At 35.6% G+C, this 13,021-nt stretch overlaps 1 protein-coding gene across 16 annotated transcripts in view; it reads left to right on the forward strand.

Annotated features, from left to right (window-relative positions):
• The window catches only part of CDC42BPA (CDC42 binding protein kinase alpha), a 321,738-nt gene that overhangs the window by 67,457 nt on the left and 241,260 nt on the right, over positions 1 to 13,021 (forward strand). For 15 of the 16 annotated variants that reach the window (XM_086694399.1, XM_086694385.1, XM_086694392.1 and 12 more), the window contains exon 2: positions 3,355 to 3,446. The exons of the other annotated variant lie outside the window; for it this stretch is intronic. In XM_086694399.1, the coding sequence (XP_086550525.1) occupies positions 3,355 to 3,446 (92 nt within the window). The remainder of the gene's footprint in view (positions 1 to 3,354; positions 3,447 to 13,021) is intronic. 16 annotated transcript variants of the gene reach the window in all.

A 13,021-nucleotide genomic window follows, 5' to 3' on the forward strand; every position in this document is an offset into this window, starting at 1 on the left:
TTTTCTTCCTCTGACTTGTTTCATTAGCATAACACACTCTAGTTCCATCTATATCATTGCAAATGGCAGGATTTCATTCTTTTTGGTGGCTGAGTAATATTCCGGTGTACTTATATACCACATCATCTTTATCCATACATCAGTCGATGGACATTTGGGCTTTTTCCATACTTTGGCTATTGTTGATAGCGCTGCTATAAACATTGGGGTACATGTGCCCCTTTGAATCAGTAGTTTTGTATCCTTTGGATACCTTTGGATAAATACCTAGTAGTGCAGTTGCTGGGTCCTTGGGTAGTTTGGTCTTTAACTTTCTGAGGAACCTGCATACTGTTTTCCAGAGTGGCTGCACCAGTTTGCATTCCTAGCAGCAGTGCATGACGGTTCCCCTTTCTCTGCATCCTCGCCAACATCTGTTGTTTCCTGAGTTGTTGATTTTAGCTATTTTGACTGGTGTGAGGTGGCATCTCATTGTGGTTTTGATTTGTATTTCCCTGATGATGAGTGACGTTGAGCATTTTTTCATGTGTCGGTTGGCCATTTGTGTATGTCTTCTTTGGAGAAATATCTCTTCATGTCTTCTGCCTGTTTCTTAACCAGATTATTTTTTGGGTGTTGAGTTTGACGAGTTCGTTATAGATTTTGGACATTAGCTGTTTATCAGACAGGTCATTTGTAGATATCTTCTCCCATTCCGTAGGCAGCCTTTTAGTTTTGTTGATTGTTTCCTTTGCTGTGCATAAGTTTTTTTTTTTTTTATCTTGATGAGGTCCCAGTATTTCACTTTTGCGTTTGTTTCCCTTGCCTGCAGAGATGTGTGTAGTAAAAAGTTGTTATGGCCAAGGGCAGAGAGGTTGTTACCTGTGTTCTCCTCTGGGATTTTGGTGGTTTCCTGCTTCACATTTAGGTGTTTCATCCATGTTGAGTTTGTTTTCCTGTATGGTGTAAGAAAGTGGTCCAGTTCCATTCTTCTGCATGTTGCATCCAGTTTTCCCAGCACCATTTGTTGAAGAGACTTTTTCCCTTGGATTGGAATATGCTTTCCTGTATTTCCTGCTTTGTTGAAGATGACCATATAGTTGTGGGTCCATTTCTCGGTCCTCTGTTCTGTTCCATTGATCTATGTGTCTTTTTTTCTTCTTTTGCCACTACCATACTGCCTTGATGGCTATAGCTTTATAATACAGCTTGATGTCTGAAATTGTGATGACTCCCACTTTGCTTTTCTATTTGGGGACTTTTCTGTTCCGTACAAATTTTAGAATAGTTTGTTCTAGCTCTGTGAAACATGCTGGTGTTATTTTTATAGGGACTGCATTGAATGTGTAGATTGCTTTGGGTTGTATAGACATTTTAACAGTGTTTGTTCTTTCAATCCATGAACATGGAATGTTTTTCCATTTCTTTGTGTCTTCAGTTTCTTTCATAAGCGTTCTATAGCTTTCAGAGTACAGATCTAATTTTTACCTCTTTGATTAGGTTTATTCCTCGTATGTTACGGTTTTTGGTGCAATTGTAAAAGGGATCGATCGAATCCTTGATTTCTCTTCTTCTTCATTGTTGGTGTACAAAAATGCAACATGTTGTGTCCTGTGACTTTGCTGACTTCATGTGTTCATTCTAGGAGACTTCTGGTGGGGTCTTTCAGGTTTTCCATGTGGAATATCACTTCCTCTGCAAAGAGTGGGAAGTTTGACTTCTTCCTTGCTGATTTGGATGCCTTTTATTTCTTTTTGTTGTCTGATTCCTGAGGCTAGGACTTCAAGTACTATGTTGAACAACAGTGGTGAGAGTGGACATCCCTGTTGTGTTCCTGACCTTAGGGGAAAAGCTCTCAGTTTTTCCCTATTGAGGATGATATTAGCTGTGGGTCTTTCATATATGACCTTTATGATGTTGAGGTTTGTTCCCTCTAAACCTACGTTCTTGAGGGTTTTTGTCAAGAAAGGATGCTCTATTTTGTCAAATGCTTTTTCTGCATCTGTTGAGAAGATCATGTGGTTCTTGTCCTTTCTTTTATTAATGTGGTATATCACACTGATTGATTTGCAGATATCCATACATAATGACCTTTTAATCACATTACTCCTTTTTGTGTGAGAATAAAGAGGGACATGAGGGGAAGGAAGGAAGCAGGTCTAAATTTGTCTTAGAGGCAGCAGAATGTACATTGATTCTGTAATTTTAAAAAATGTCAATTTATCCCTTATAATTAATAATATGTCTAAATTCTTTCCATGATATTTAAGGCCATTTATGTTTTCCACTTTCCATCTTCAATTTCTTTGCATTTCTTCTCAAAATTCTATAACGACAATGGATTATTGCATGTTAGCACCTCAAATTAATTTCCCTCCTCTCTTCATTTGCTTGTATTGCCTCCTGTGCCTGGAATGTCTACACTGCAAACCCAGTCAAAGTAGCAAAATTCTACTTAGTCCTCAAGGTCCAGTTCCTGTGGTATATCTGCGAATTCTTAGTGTTCTGTTCTCACTCGTCTGAAGTACTTTATGTTTACCTCCATTAGAAGTCTCATCACATTGTTACATTTTGTACGTGTGCCTACTCTCTGTCTGTCCTAAAGCCTCAGAACTTCTTGAAGGAAGGTACCGTATTGTAATCTTATTTGTTCAGACTCTGGTGATTGCCACCATGCTTTGTATAGTGTAAACTCTTGCTGAGGGTGTGTTAAAAGGATAAATGAATGAATGAATGTGAAAGAAATCTGAATTTTCTTGGCTGAAACTCCCTTGGGTACCATGAAATTTGCTTTTACTTCTCGGACATTTGTGTTCAAGTATGTGTCTAGCATTGAGAGCTAGAATATGCAGAATGTTTAGCATGAAAATAAACTGGTCTCGTTTGTACCTCCCTGTTACTTTGCATTATTTCATATGTTATTAGCTGTTTAACAATATGTTGTCAACAAAAATGTATTCACATATAAGAAATAAAGGAAATTGGGGCGCTGGGTGGCTCAGTTGGTTAAGCATCTGACTTCCGCTCAGGTCATGACCTGGCAGTTTGTGAGTTCGAGCCCCATGTTGGGCTCTGTGCTGCCAGCTCAGAGCCTGGAGCCTGCTTCGGATTCGGGGTCTCCCTCTCTCTGCCCCTCTCCTGCTCATGCTCTGTCTCTCTCAAAAATAAACATTAAAAAAAGGAAAAGAAATAAGGGAAATTGTTTTCTTATGGATATTAAATCTATTCTCAATATAGTGTGATGGGATTATGAAACACTTTGACTTCATTCTTAATCATAACTTGAATTTTTGTTGTTTAAGAAATACCATTATATGTACCTAATTTGCATCACATTTCATTAAGAAAGTGACTAATGTTGCTCTTTTGTTTCAGCCAAACCATTTACTTCTAAAGTGAAACAGATGCGTCTACATAGAGAAGACTTTGAGATATTGAAGGTGATTGGTCGAGGAGCTTTTGGAGAGGTAAGAAAGAGAGTTTTTATAAAAGTTCTGCTACTTGGTTTGGAAGCGATTTTATACAGTCTGTGAGGCAGTTTAACTCAAGTATGATTTCCTTGCTGTCGTAATTGATACAATTGATCAGAAAATATATTAGAGTTTTGAATGAAATATTTCTGCGTAGAATTTTTTTCCAAGATATTTTTCTTCTTCATATGTCAATGTAAGGTTGAGGATGCTTCTGGACTCTCTTCTCCTCCAACGGCTTATTTGTCTCTCGTCGTGCCACTGCCACACTTGGTTTACGTTACTCTAGATTAAGAAGTTTCCGTATCTGGTAGTGTATATCCTCCAACATCCTCCCTCTCCTCCTCTGGCCCTTTATATTTTCATGTAATTTTACAGTGAGTATTTCAATTTCAGAATTACTCTTAAAAATCCATACCCATACATCTGCTTGAATTTTGATTAGGATTACACTGAAACTAGAGATCAGTTTGTAGGGGCACCCGGGTGGCTCAGTCGGTTAAGCTCTGACTCTGCATTTGGCTCAGGTCATGATCTCTCGGTTCATGAGACAGAGCCTCCCATTGGGCTTTGCGCTGACAGCGTGGAGCCTGCTTGGGATTCTCTCTCTCTGCCCCTCTCCTGCTCGTGCCCCCCCCCCCCAAATAAATGAATACCCTTAAAAAAAAAAACAAACAAAAAAATAACTTCTTTAGACATCAATTTGTGGATAATTGACATCTTAACACTAGGTCAGCCAATCAATGAAGGAATGTGACATTCTTTGTTATTTTAATTAGAATTGTTAGATTTCATTTTCTAGGGTTTTTTTTTTTTTGCTAATAGTTAGAAATATAATTGAATTTTGTTTGACTTTGCACCTAGTAACCTAGCTAATTTTACTTTTTCAATTATGGATTGTGTTGGATTTTAAGATGTTTTATCAGCATCTTTTGAGACACTTAAGGCTTTTCTCTCTTGCTCTGTTAATGTATTGAATTACCGCAGTTTATTTTCAAATGTTAAACTAACCTGGCATTTCTAACCTAAGCCCAACTTTGTATTACCCTTTTTATGTTTCCTTGCTCTTGGTTTGCTCTGTGAACATGTGTACGTGCTTAGGATCTTTGAGAGAAATTGGCCTGTAATTTTCCTACTTAAAATCCTCATCAGATGTTGGTGTTTTGATTATGCTGGCCTCATAAAAAGAGGGAGGTATTCCCTCTTTTACCATTCTCTGGTAGAGTTTGGGAAGATTGTTATTATTTTTTCTTTACATGCTTAGAAGATTTCACTTGTCAAACCATGGGCCCTCGAGGTTGCTGGTGACACTGTTTGAGATTATGTATTGAATATCTGTAGTGGAAATCAGACTAGTTTGGATTGAGTCCATCCATGTCATGTAATTTTTCACACTTAATACTCTATTGATTATTTTTACCTGTTACTTTTTTCATTTGTCATGCTAGAGCTTTATCGGTTTTATTATTTTTTCAATGAATTAACCTTTGCCTTTTGAATTTTTCTGTTGTAGATTCGATTTCTGTTTCAAAAATTTCTGCTCTTAATATTTTCTTCCTTCTATTCTCTTTGGTTTTAACTTGCTATCCTTTTCATAGCTTTTGGAGATAGATACTTACAGCATTGATGTGTAGCCCTTCTTTCCATATGTGTATTTAAGGCTATACATCTTCCTCTAAGTAGCTTTAGCTACAGCTGGTAAGTTTTATCATGTCATGTTTTCATTGTTATTTTGCTCAAAATACAGTGTGATTTCCAGTATGATTGTAAATTTCCACTATTTGTGTGGTTTTTAAAAATTTATTACTTTAGAAGTTTGTTGCTCAATTTCTAAATATTTAGAGGGTTTTGTAGTTATATTTCTGTTATTGAGTTGCAGTGTAATTCCATAATAGTTACTGTGTGATTTCAGTCTTAAATTTTTTTTTTTTTAACGTTTATTTATTTTTGAGACAGAGAGAGACAGAGCATGAACGGGGGAGGATCAGAGAGAGGGAGACACAGAATCTGAAACAGGCTCCAGGCTCTGAGCTGTCAGTCAGCACAGAGCCCGACGCAGGGCTCGAACTCACGGACCGCGAGATCATGACCTGAGCCGAAGGTGGCCGCTTAACTGACTGAGCCACCCAGGCGCCCCTGTGTGATTTCAGTCTTTAGAAATTTGCTGTGCATTGTTCTAGAAATACTAATTAGGTTAAATTCATTAACCTTGTTTAAATCTTCCACATCCTTACTTCATTATTTTCTCTGCTTGATCTGTCATTTCCTTATTTATTCTTTATTTTCTTTCTTTCAGTTTTCACTGATAACAAATATACAGTTATATCTTCCTGGTGATTAACTCTTTTATCATAGTGGAATGATCCTTGTCATCTCTAAGTAATGCTTTTGGAGTTAAATTGTCCTTAATTTGACATCAGTAGAATGATTTCAGCTCGTTTTATTAGCATTTGCATTAAATATCTTATTCCTTCCTTGTAGTTTTAGCTTTTTAGAATCTTATGTATGTTTACTGTTAAGTAGAATATAGTTTTTGTTTTGTTTTTTAAAGTAAACTCTACCCCCAGTGTGGGGCTCAAACTCATGACCTTGAGATCAAGAGTCGCATTCTCTACCAGCTGAGCCAGCCAGGCACCCCAGTTTTTGTTTTTTAATCCACTCTGATGATCTCTTGTCTTTTAGTTGCAGTATATAGTCAGTTGATATTTAGTGTAAATACACTACGTACTGTAATTTTTTTTCTATATTTGTCTTGCCCATTCTGTATTATGTGTCTCCCAATTCCTGGATTAATGGGGTATTTTAAATTATTTTTTCTCTCATTTATTAATTTCTTAGTTTTACTTTTTGTTGGTTTCCCTAGAGATTGCCACATGTGTCCTTGGTAAATTTGTGTTTTGCCGATTCTCATTTACCTGACTTCTACCTTTTTTGTCATTGCTGTTATGTTTTTAGTTCTACGTATATTTAAAACCTTAAAAATTACTGTCCCTGTTCACATGGGCTTATTCATACATTTACATTTTCTCTTGCTCTTCATAGTCACATACTTTACATTCACATACTTCCCTTTGATACCATTTCATTTTGGCTTAAAAATTCTTTTTAGTATTTCATCATGTTTGATGATAAACTGTCTGCTTTTATTTGTCTGAAAATATGTTTATTTTAAGGTCTTAAAATTTTTTAAAAATTGAGTTATATGCATGCCTAACTCAGTGGATTTTTGCATTTGCATGAACTTGTGTCACCATTATGCAGACCAAGATAGGCATGCATTGCCTCCTCTATGTGAGTAAGTACCTCCATATTAACCATCTCTGCTGACTTTATCACCGTAGACTTATTTTACCTGTTTTTGAATTTTATATTAATGGAATTCTAATATATGTCCTTGTTTGTGACTTATTTTGCTCAAGATTATGCTTGTGTTATTCATCTTTGTTTGTATTGGTTCATAGTACTCCTTTGTATAAATATACCACAAGTTATTTATTCATACTAATGTTGTGGGGATTCAAGTGGTTGATGGTTTATGGCCACGTTATTAATGTTGTTACGAATGTTCTTGTACATGTCTTTTGGGAGGCAAGACACTCATTTGTGTTGGATGTAAACTTAGGAGTGGAATTGCTGGCTCACTGGGTGGGCATATTCAGGCTTAGTAGATAGTGCCAGATAATTTCCCAAGTGGTTACCCATTTATCATTTTTACCAGTACACCTGCCAACAACATATTAAGGTCTCAGTTGCGTTACAGCCTCACCAATACTTGGTAATTTTTTTTTTTTTTTTTTTTGGTGAATGAATAGTAACACTGAATTATGATTTTATTTTACATTTTCTTTAAGTTAAGATTTCTTTACAAATTCTATAAGTTAAGCCCATTTTCATATCACTTTATATAACTTAGATTTTTTTTTTTTTCCATGAAGTACACATTCTGAGGTTGGGGAATTGGGAGTGGGTTGTTGGACTTACTGGTATATATTCAGGATTTACATCCTTTGTTGGAGATAATTGTGTGTGTATTAAATAAAATATCTCTTCCTTCCTGTGGCTTGGCTTTTCCCTCTCCATATGGATTTTTTATTGAAGAGAAGTTCGTAGGTTTAGTGAAGACCAGTTAATTAAACTTTTCTTTATTGATCAGCCCTTTTTGTGTTCCTTTTTTTTCTAAACTCAAGGTCATTTAGACATTTTCTTGTGTCATCTTCTATAATCTTTAAAAATATCTTTTATATTTCAGTTTTTGATCCATCTGGTATCGATTATTTTGTATTTCTTGAGGTACAGGTCAAGGTTCATTTTATTCTTTGTGGGTTTTATACATTTATTTATGAGTGTTTGGTGTTTGTGGATGAGCTTTATATAGAATTCTGTTTGCTAATAACTGTTGCTAGAATAGAAATACAATTGATTTTTGTATATTCATCTTGTATATAAGGATCTTGACATATTAATTTAGTTTATATGTAAGTTTTTTGAATTTTTCATAATCATATTTCTAAATAATGACAGCTTTTGTTTTCTTTCTTCCCAATCCTTATGCCTTTTATTTCTTTATCTTGTATTATTGCAGTGGAGAGGATCTTCCAGAAAATGTTGAATTCAAGTGGTGAAAATAGAATTTTTACCTGATTTGTGATTTCAGGAGGAAGTGTGCAGTATTTTACTATTGGGTTTGAAGTTTGCTACAGCTTTTTTGTTTGTACTGTTACTCTTTTTCAGGTTAAGGAAGTTTTCTTTATAGTCCTAGTCTGTTGAGAGTTTTTGCCATGCATAGGAGTTAACTTTTATCAAAAGCTTTTTCTAGGGGCGCCTGGGTGGCGCAGTCGGTTAAGCGTCCGACTTCACCCAGGTCACAATCTCGCGGTCCGGGAGTTCGAGCCCCGCGTCAGGCTCTGGGCTGATGGCTCAGAGCCTGGAGCCTGTTTCCGATTCTGTGTCTCCCTCTCTCTCTGCCCCTCCCCCATTCATGCTCTGTCTCTCTCTGTCCCAAAAATAAATAAATGTTGAAAAAAAATTAAAAAAAAAAAAAAAGCTTTTTCTATATGTGTTTTGATGATATGATTTAACTTCTTTATTTGGTTACTGTTGGGATTATATTGGTTAGTTTTTAAAGGTATCAGTACTGCATTATTGTATAAGTTCAGTTGTTCCTGATGTATCATTTTTATATATGTAAGTTGGGTTGGCTTGCTAATATTTTGTTTAGCAGTTTTTTGTTTTATGTGCACGAGAAAGATTGGCCTTTAATTTACCTATCTTGTTAATTTTGGAATGGTATACCTAACTCATAAGACAATTTGGGAAGTGTTCTTGCTTTCTCAGTTTTTTTGAAAGAGTTTGTAGAGGATTAGTATTATTTCTTTGAAAACTAGTGAAGCCATTGAGACTAGGAGTGTAATTTTTTTTTTTTTTTTGGTTATCTAGCTCTTCTGAGGTAAATTTTATACATGTTGAAGTACACTAATTATATATACATATAATGCTGTGAGTTTTGAGAGATAGATAGATTTACCCTTATTGAAGATACAGAATATTTCCATCTTCCTAGCAAGCTCCCTTTCCTGTCACTTTCCCATAGCTTCCAAGTGGCAACCACTGTTCTAAATTTTCACTGGATTAGTTTTGGGTTTTTGAAAATTTCACATAAATGGAATCATACCATAGGTACTTTTTGGTGTACAAATTCTTTTGCTCAGAATATGTCTGATGAGATCCATCCTTGTGATCGAATGTATGAATATTCTCTTCTTATTGCTGATTAACATATTATTTTATTACTATATTACAATTTATCCATTCTTCTGTTGATGAGCATTTGGGCTGTTTCTAGTTTTTGGCTATTAGGAATAGAGCCGACACGCATATTATTGTACAAGTATTTATGGAAATACATTTCTCTCTTCTTTGGACAAAACCTGCTACGGGAACTTCTCTGTTATTGGTAGGTGTATGTTTAAATTTAAAAGAACCTGGCACATTTTTTTCTAAGGAGGTTATACCATTTTACATTCCTATCATGTTCTGTGGTTCTCACCAATACTTTTTTGTTGTTAGTCTAGTGGGTGTGTAATAGTCGCTCATGGTCTTAAATAGCATTGTTATAGGTGTTTCTGTGGCTTATTCACCATTCTTCTATCTTCTTCGTGAAGTATGTGTTCACATGTTTTGCTCATTTTTAAAAATTGAGGTATTTGTATTTTCATTATTGAGTTCTAGGAGTTCATTATATTTTACATTTGTAAAAGTCCTTTGTCAGATGTTTTGTCAGTATTTTCTCACAGGCTGTGTGGCTTGCCTGTTAATTTTCTGAAAAATGTTTTTATGAGCAGAAGTTTTCAATTTTGATGCTATAATTATGAATTTTTTTCTCCCGTGGTTATTGTTTTCTATGTACTTTCTAAGAAATTTGGGTTCGTACCCAGGTCACAAAGATATTTCTGTTTTTTCCTGAAAGTTTTATAACTTTAGCTCTTATGATGTGTAGTTTGGTGATTTATTTTGAATGAGTTCACGTGTCATGTGAGCGAAGGATTGAGGTTCATTTATTTCCTAATGGATAGTCGGTTGTTTCCGCACCATTTAGTGAAAAAAGCTGTTTTCCCCCTATTGAATTACTTCAGCACCTTTGTCAGAAATATCAGTTGACCATATAAATCTTGATCTTTTTCTGCTTTTCCTATTCTGTTTCATTGATCTCTCTGTCTGTCCTATGCCAGTCTCATACTATCTTGATTTTGATCCCTCTAGCTTTACACTGAAAAGTTGAGAGCATGTAGCGAAGTCTGAGGGTAAGTCCTTCTACGTTGTTCTCTTTCAAAATTGTTTTAGCTCTTCTAGGATTGTTGCCGTATTGCATACATTCTAAAATCTGTGTCAGTTTCTGTAAATGCCCACTCATCATTGAACATGGGTTCATATTCAATTATAGATCAGTTTTGGTAGAACTGACATATAAATAATGTTGAGTCTACTAGTTCATAAACAGGGTATTTCTCTTGTTTTTTTTAAGGTGTATTTTAATTTTTCTTAGGATTGTCTTAGGTTAGTATACAGTTTTGTTCATACTCTGTTAAATTTATTAAGTATATTATGTTTTTTGATGCTATGGTAGATGAGACTGAAAATTTTTATGTTTAGCTAGAATGCTGCTAATATGTAGATACATCAGTGACTTTTGTATCTGACGTGATTTCCTCAATTCACTTACTATTTTTTGGACAGTTTTTTTATTGTTTTAATTGCTGTTTTCTTAGATTTTCTTGTAAACAATCACCTTGTCTGAGACTAGGGACAATTTCCTTATCATTTTCCAGACTTTCTACCTTCTATTTCTTTATCTTGACTTATTGCACTAGTTCAGATCCCAAGGAAAATACTGAATAGGTGTCCTGAGACACCTATTCCTGAGCTTTGGGGGAAAGGATTCGGCATTTCACTGCCTAAGTATGGCGTTAATGGTAGGTGTTGGTGGAGGTGCCTTTTAACCGATTGAAGATACTGTCTTCTATTACTAGTTTGCTGAGAGTTTAAAAAATTTAATGACTAATGGGTGCTGAATTTTGTCATATGCTTCTCTGGCATCTGGTGAAATTATCATATAGATTCTCCCTTTTATTCTGTTAGTACGGTTAGTTATTTGATTGACTTTTTAAAAATAGACCAATTTTTAGCGCAGTTTTAGGTTCATAGCAAAATTGAGTGGAAAGTACAGGGAGTTCCCACGTACCCCGCACTGACATGTGCACAGCCTCGCCCACTGTCAGCATCCTGCACTCCAGTGATACATTGTGTGTAGTCTGTGAATCTGCAGTGACACATCGTCATCATCCAAGGTCCACAGTTTACATTAGGGTTCGCTCTTGGTGCTGCCCATTGTCTGGGTTTGAACAAATGTATAAAGACACATACCCGCCACGTAGTGTCGCATGAATGGTTTCACTGCCTTAAAAATCCTCTGCTCTGTTTATCAGCCTCCCTCCCCTCATCCTCTGTCACCAATCTTTTTACCGTCTCTACAGTCTTGCCTTTTCCAGAATGTCTGATAGTTGGAATTATACAGGATGTAGCCTTTTCAGAGTGCCTTCTTCCATGTTCATTTAAGTTCCCTTCATGTCTTTTTATGGCTTTTGATCGCTCATTTCTCTTTAGTGCTGAATGACATACCATTGTCCAAATATGCCACTGTTTTTATTTATCCATTTGCCTGCTAAAAGACATCTTGGTTGTGTCCAACTTTTGGCAATTATGAATACAGCTGCCATAAATACCCACATGCAGGTTATTGTATGGACATAAGTTTTCATTTCTTTTGGGCAGATACCAAAGAGCATGATTCCTGGATTGACTGACATAAAAGTATTATTAAAGTTTTGTAAGAAACTGCCAGAAGGTCTTCCAAAGTGGCCAGTACCATTTTGCGTTTTCACCAGGAATGAATGAGAATTCTTGTAGCCTCCATATCCTTGTCAGCATTTGGGGCGTTCAGTGCTTTAAATTTTGGTCATTCTAACAGGTGTGTAGTTGTATCTCATGGTTGTTTTAACTTGCAGTCCCCAGGGTGGTGTGGAGCATCTTTCCACAGGCTTATTTGTGTATCTTCTTTGGTGAGACGTCTGTGAGCACCTTTGGCCCATTTTTTAATGGGTTGGTTTATCTTCCTCATGTTGAATTTTAAGAGTTCTTTGTTTATTTTGGATAACAGTCCTTTATCGTGTGTCTTTTGCCAATATTTTCTCCCAGGTCAGTGTCTGTCACAGAGCAGAAGTTTTTAATTTTGGCGAAGTCTAGCTTATCAGTTATTTCTTTCACGGATTATGCCTTTGGTATATGATTGATTTTTCAAATATTAAAGTAACCTCTGGGATAAATTCCAGTTGATCATGACTTACTATTCTTTTGAGATATTGCCCTATTCAGTAGTTCCTTAGTATTTTCTTAACTATTTTCATATCTATAATTCATGGAGAGTGTTCACCTGTAATTTCCTTTTTATAATGTCTGTGTCAAGTTTTGATGTTAATAGTATGCTGGACTTAAAAATGAATTGAAGGAGTTTTGTTTTTGTTTTTGCTTTTTTTAAAAAAATACTTTATGTATATTTGGTTCCCCCCCCCCCCCAAATGTTTGATAATTTACCAGTGAAACCATCTGGAATTTTTTTGTTTTTGTGGGGAATATAATCCTACTAATTTAGTTTCTTGATGGTTACAGAGCTATTCAGTTTTCTATTTTACCTTGGGTCAGCTTCAGTAAGTTTTGGTTTTCATGGCAGTCATGTTTAGAGGTTTTTCAGTGTTATTAATTTTGAACAAAGCTACTTGAGGTTTGTGAATTGTCTATATTTTGTCACTTTTTAACTTTAATGTTTTTACCTTTGCTATTTCTTTCCTAAAACGTTCTTTGGGTTTAATTTGCTCAACTTTTTTCTAGTTTCTCAAGGTAAAATCCTAGATCTTTGATTCTTTTCCATTCCAACTTACACATTAGAACTATAAATTTCCTCCTGAGAAGGATTAAGTGCTTCACACATACCTTGATGTTATATTTTCATTCTTCATATC

This window comes from Puma concolor, chromosome E4 (assembly GCF_028749965.1).
Source record: "Puma concolor isolate L17-30 chromosome E4, mPumCon1.1.hap2, whole genome shotgun sequence".
Taxonomy (NCBI): domain Eukaryota; kingdom Metazoa; phylum Chordata; class Mammalia; order Carnivora; family Felidae; genus Puma; species Puma concolor.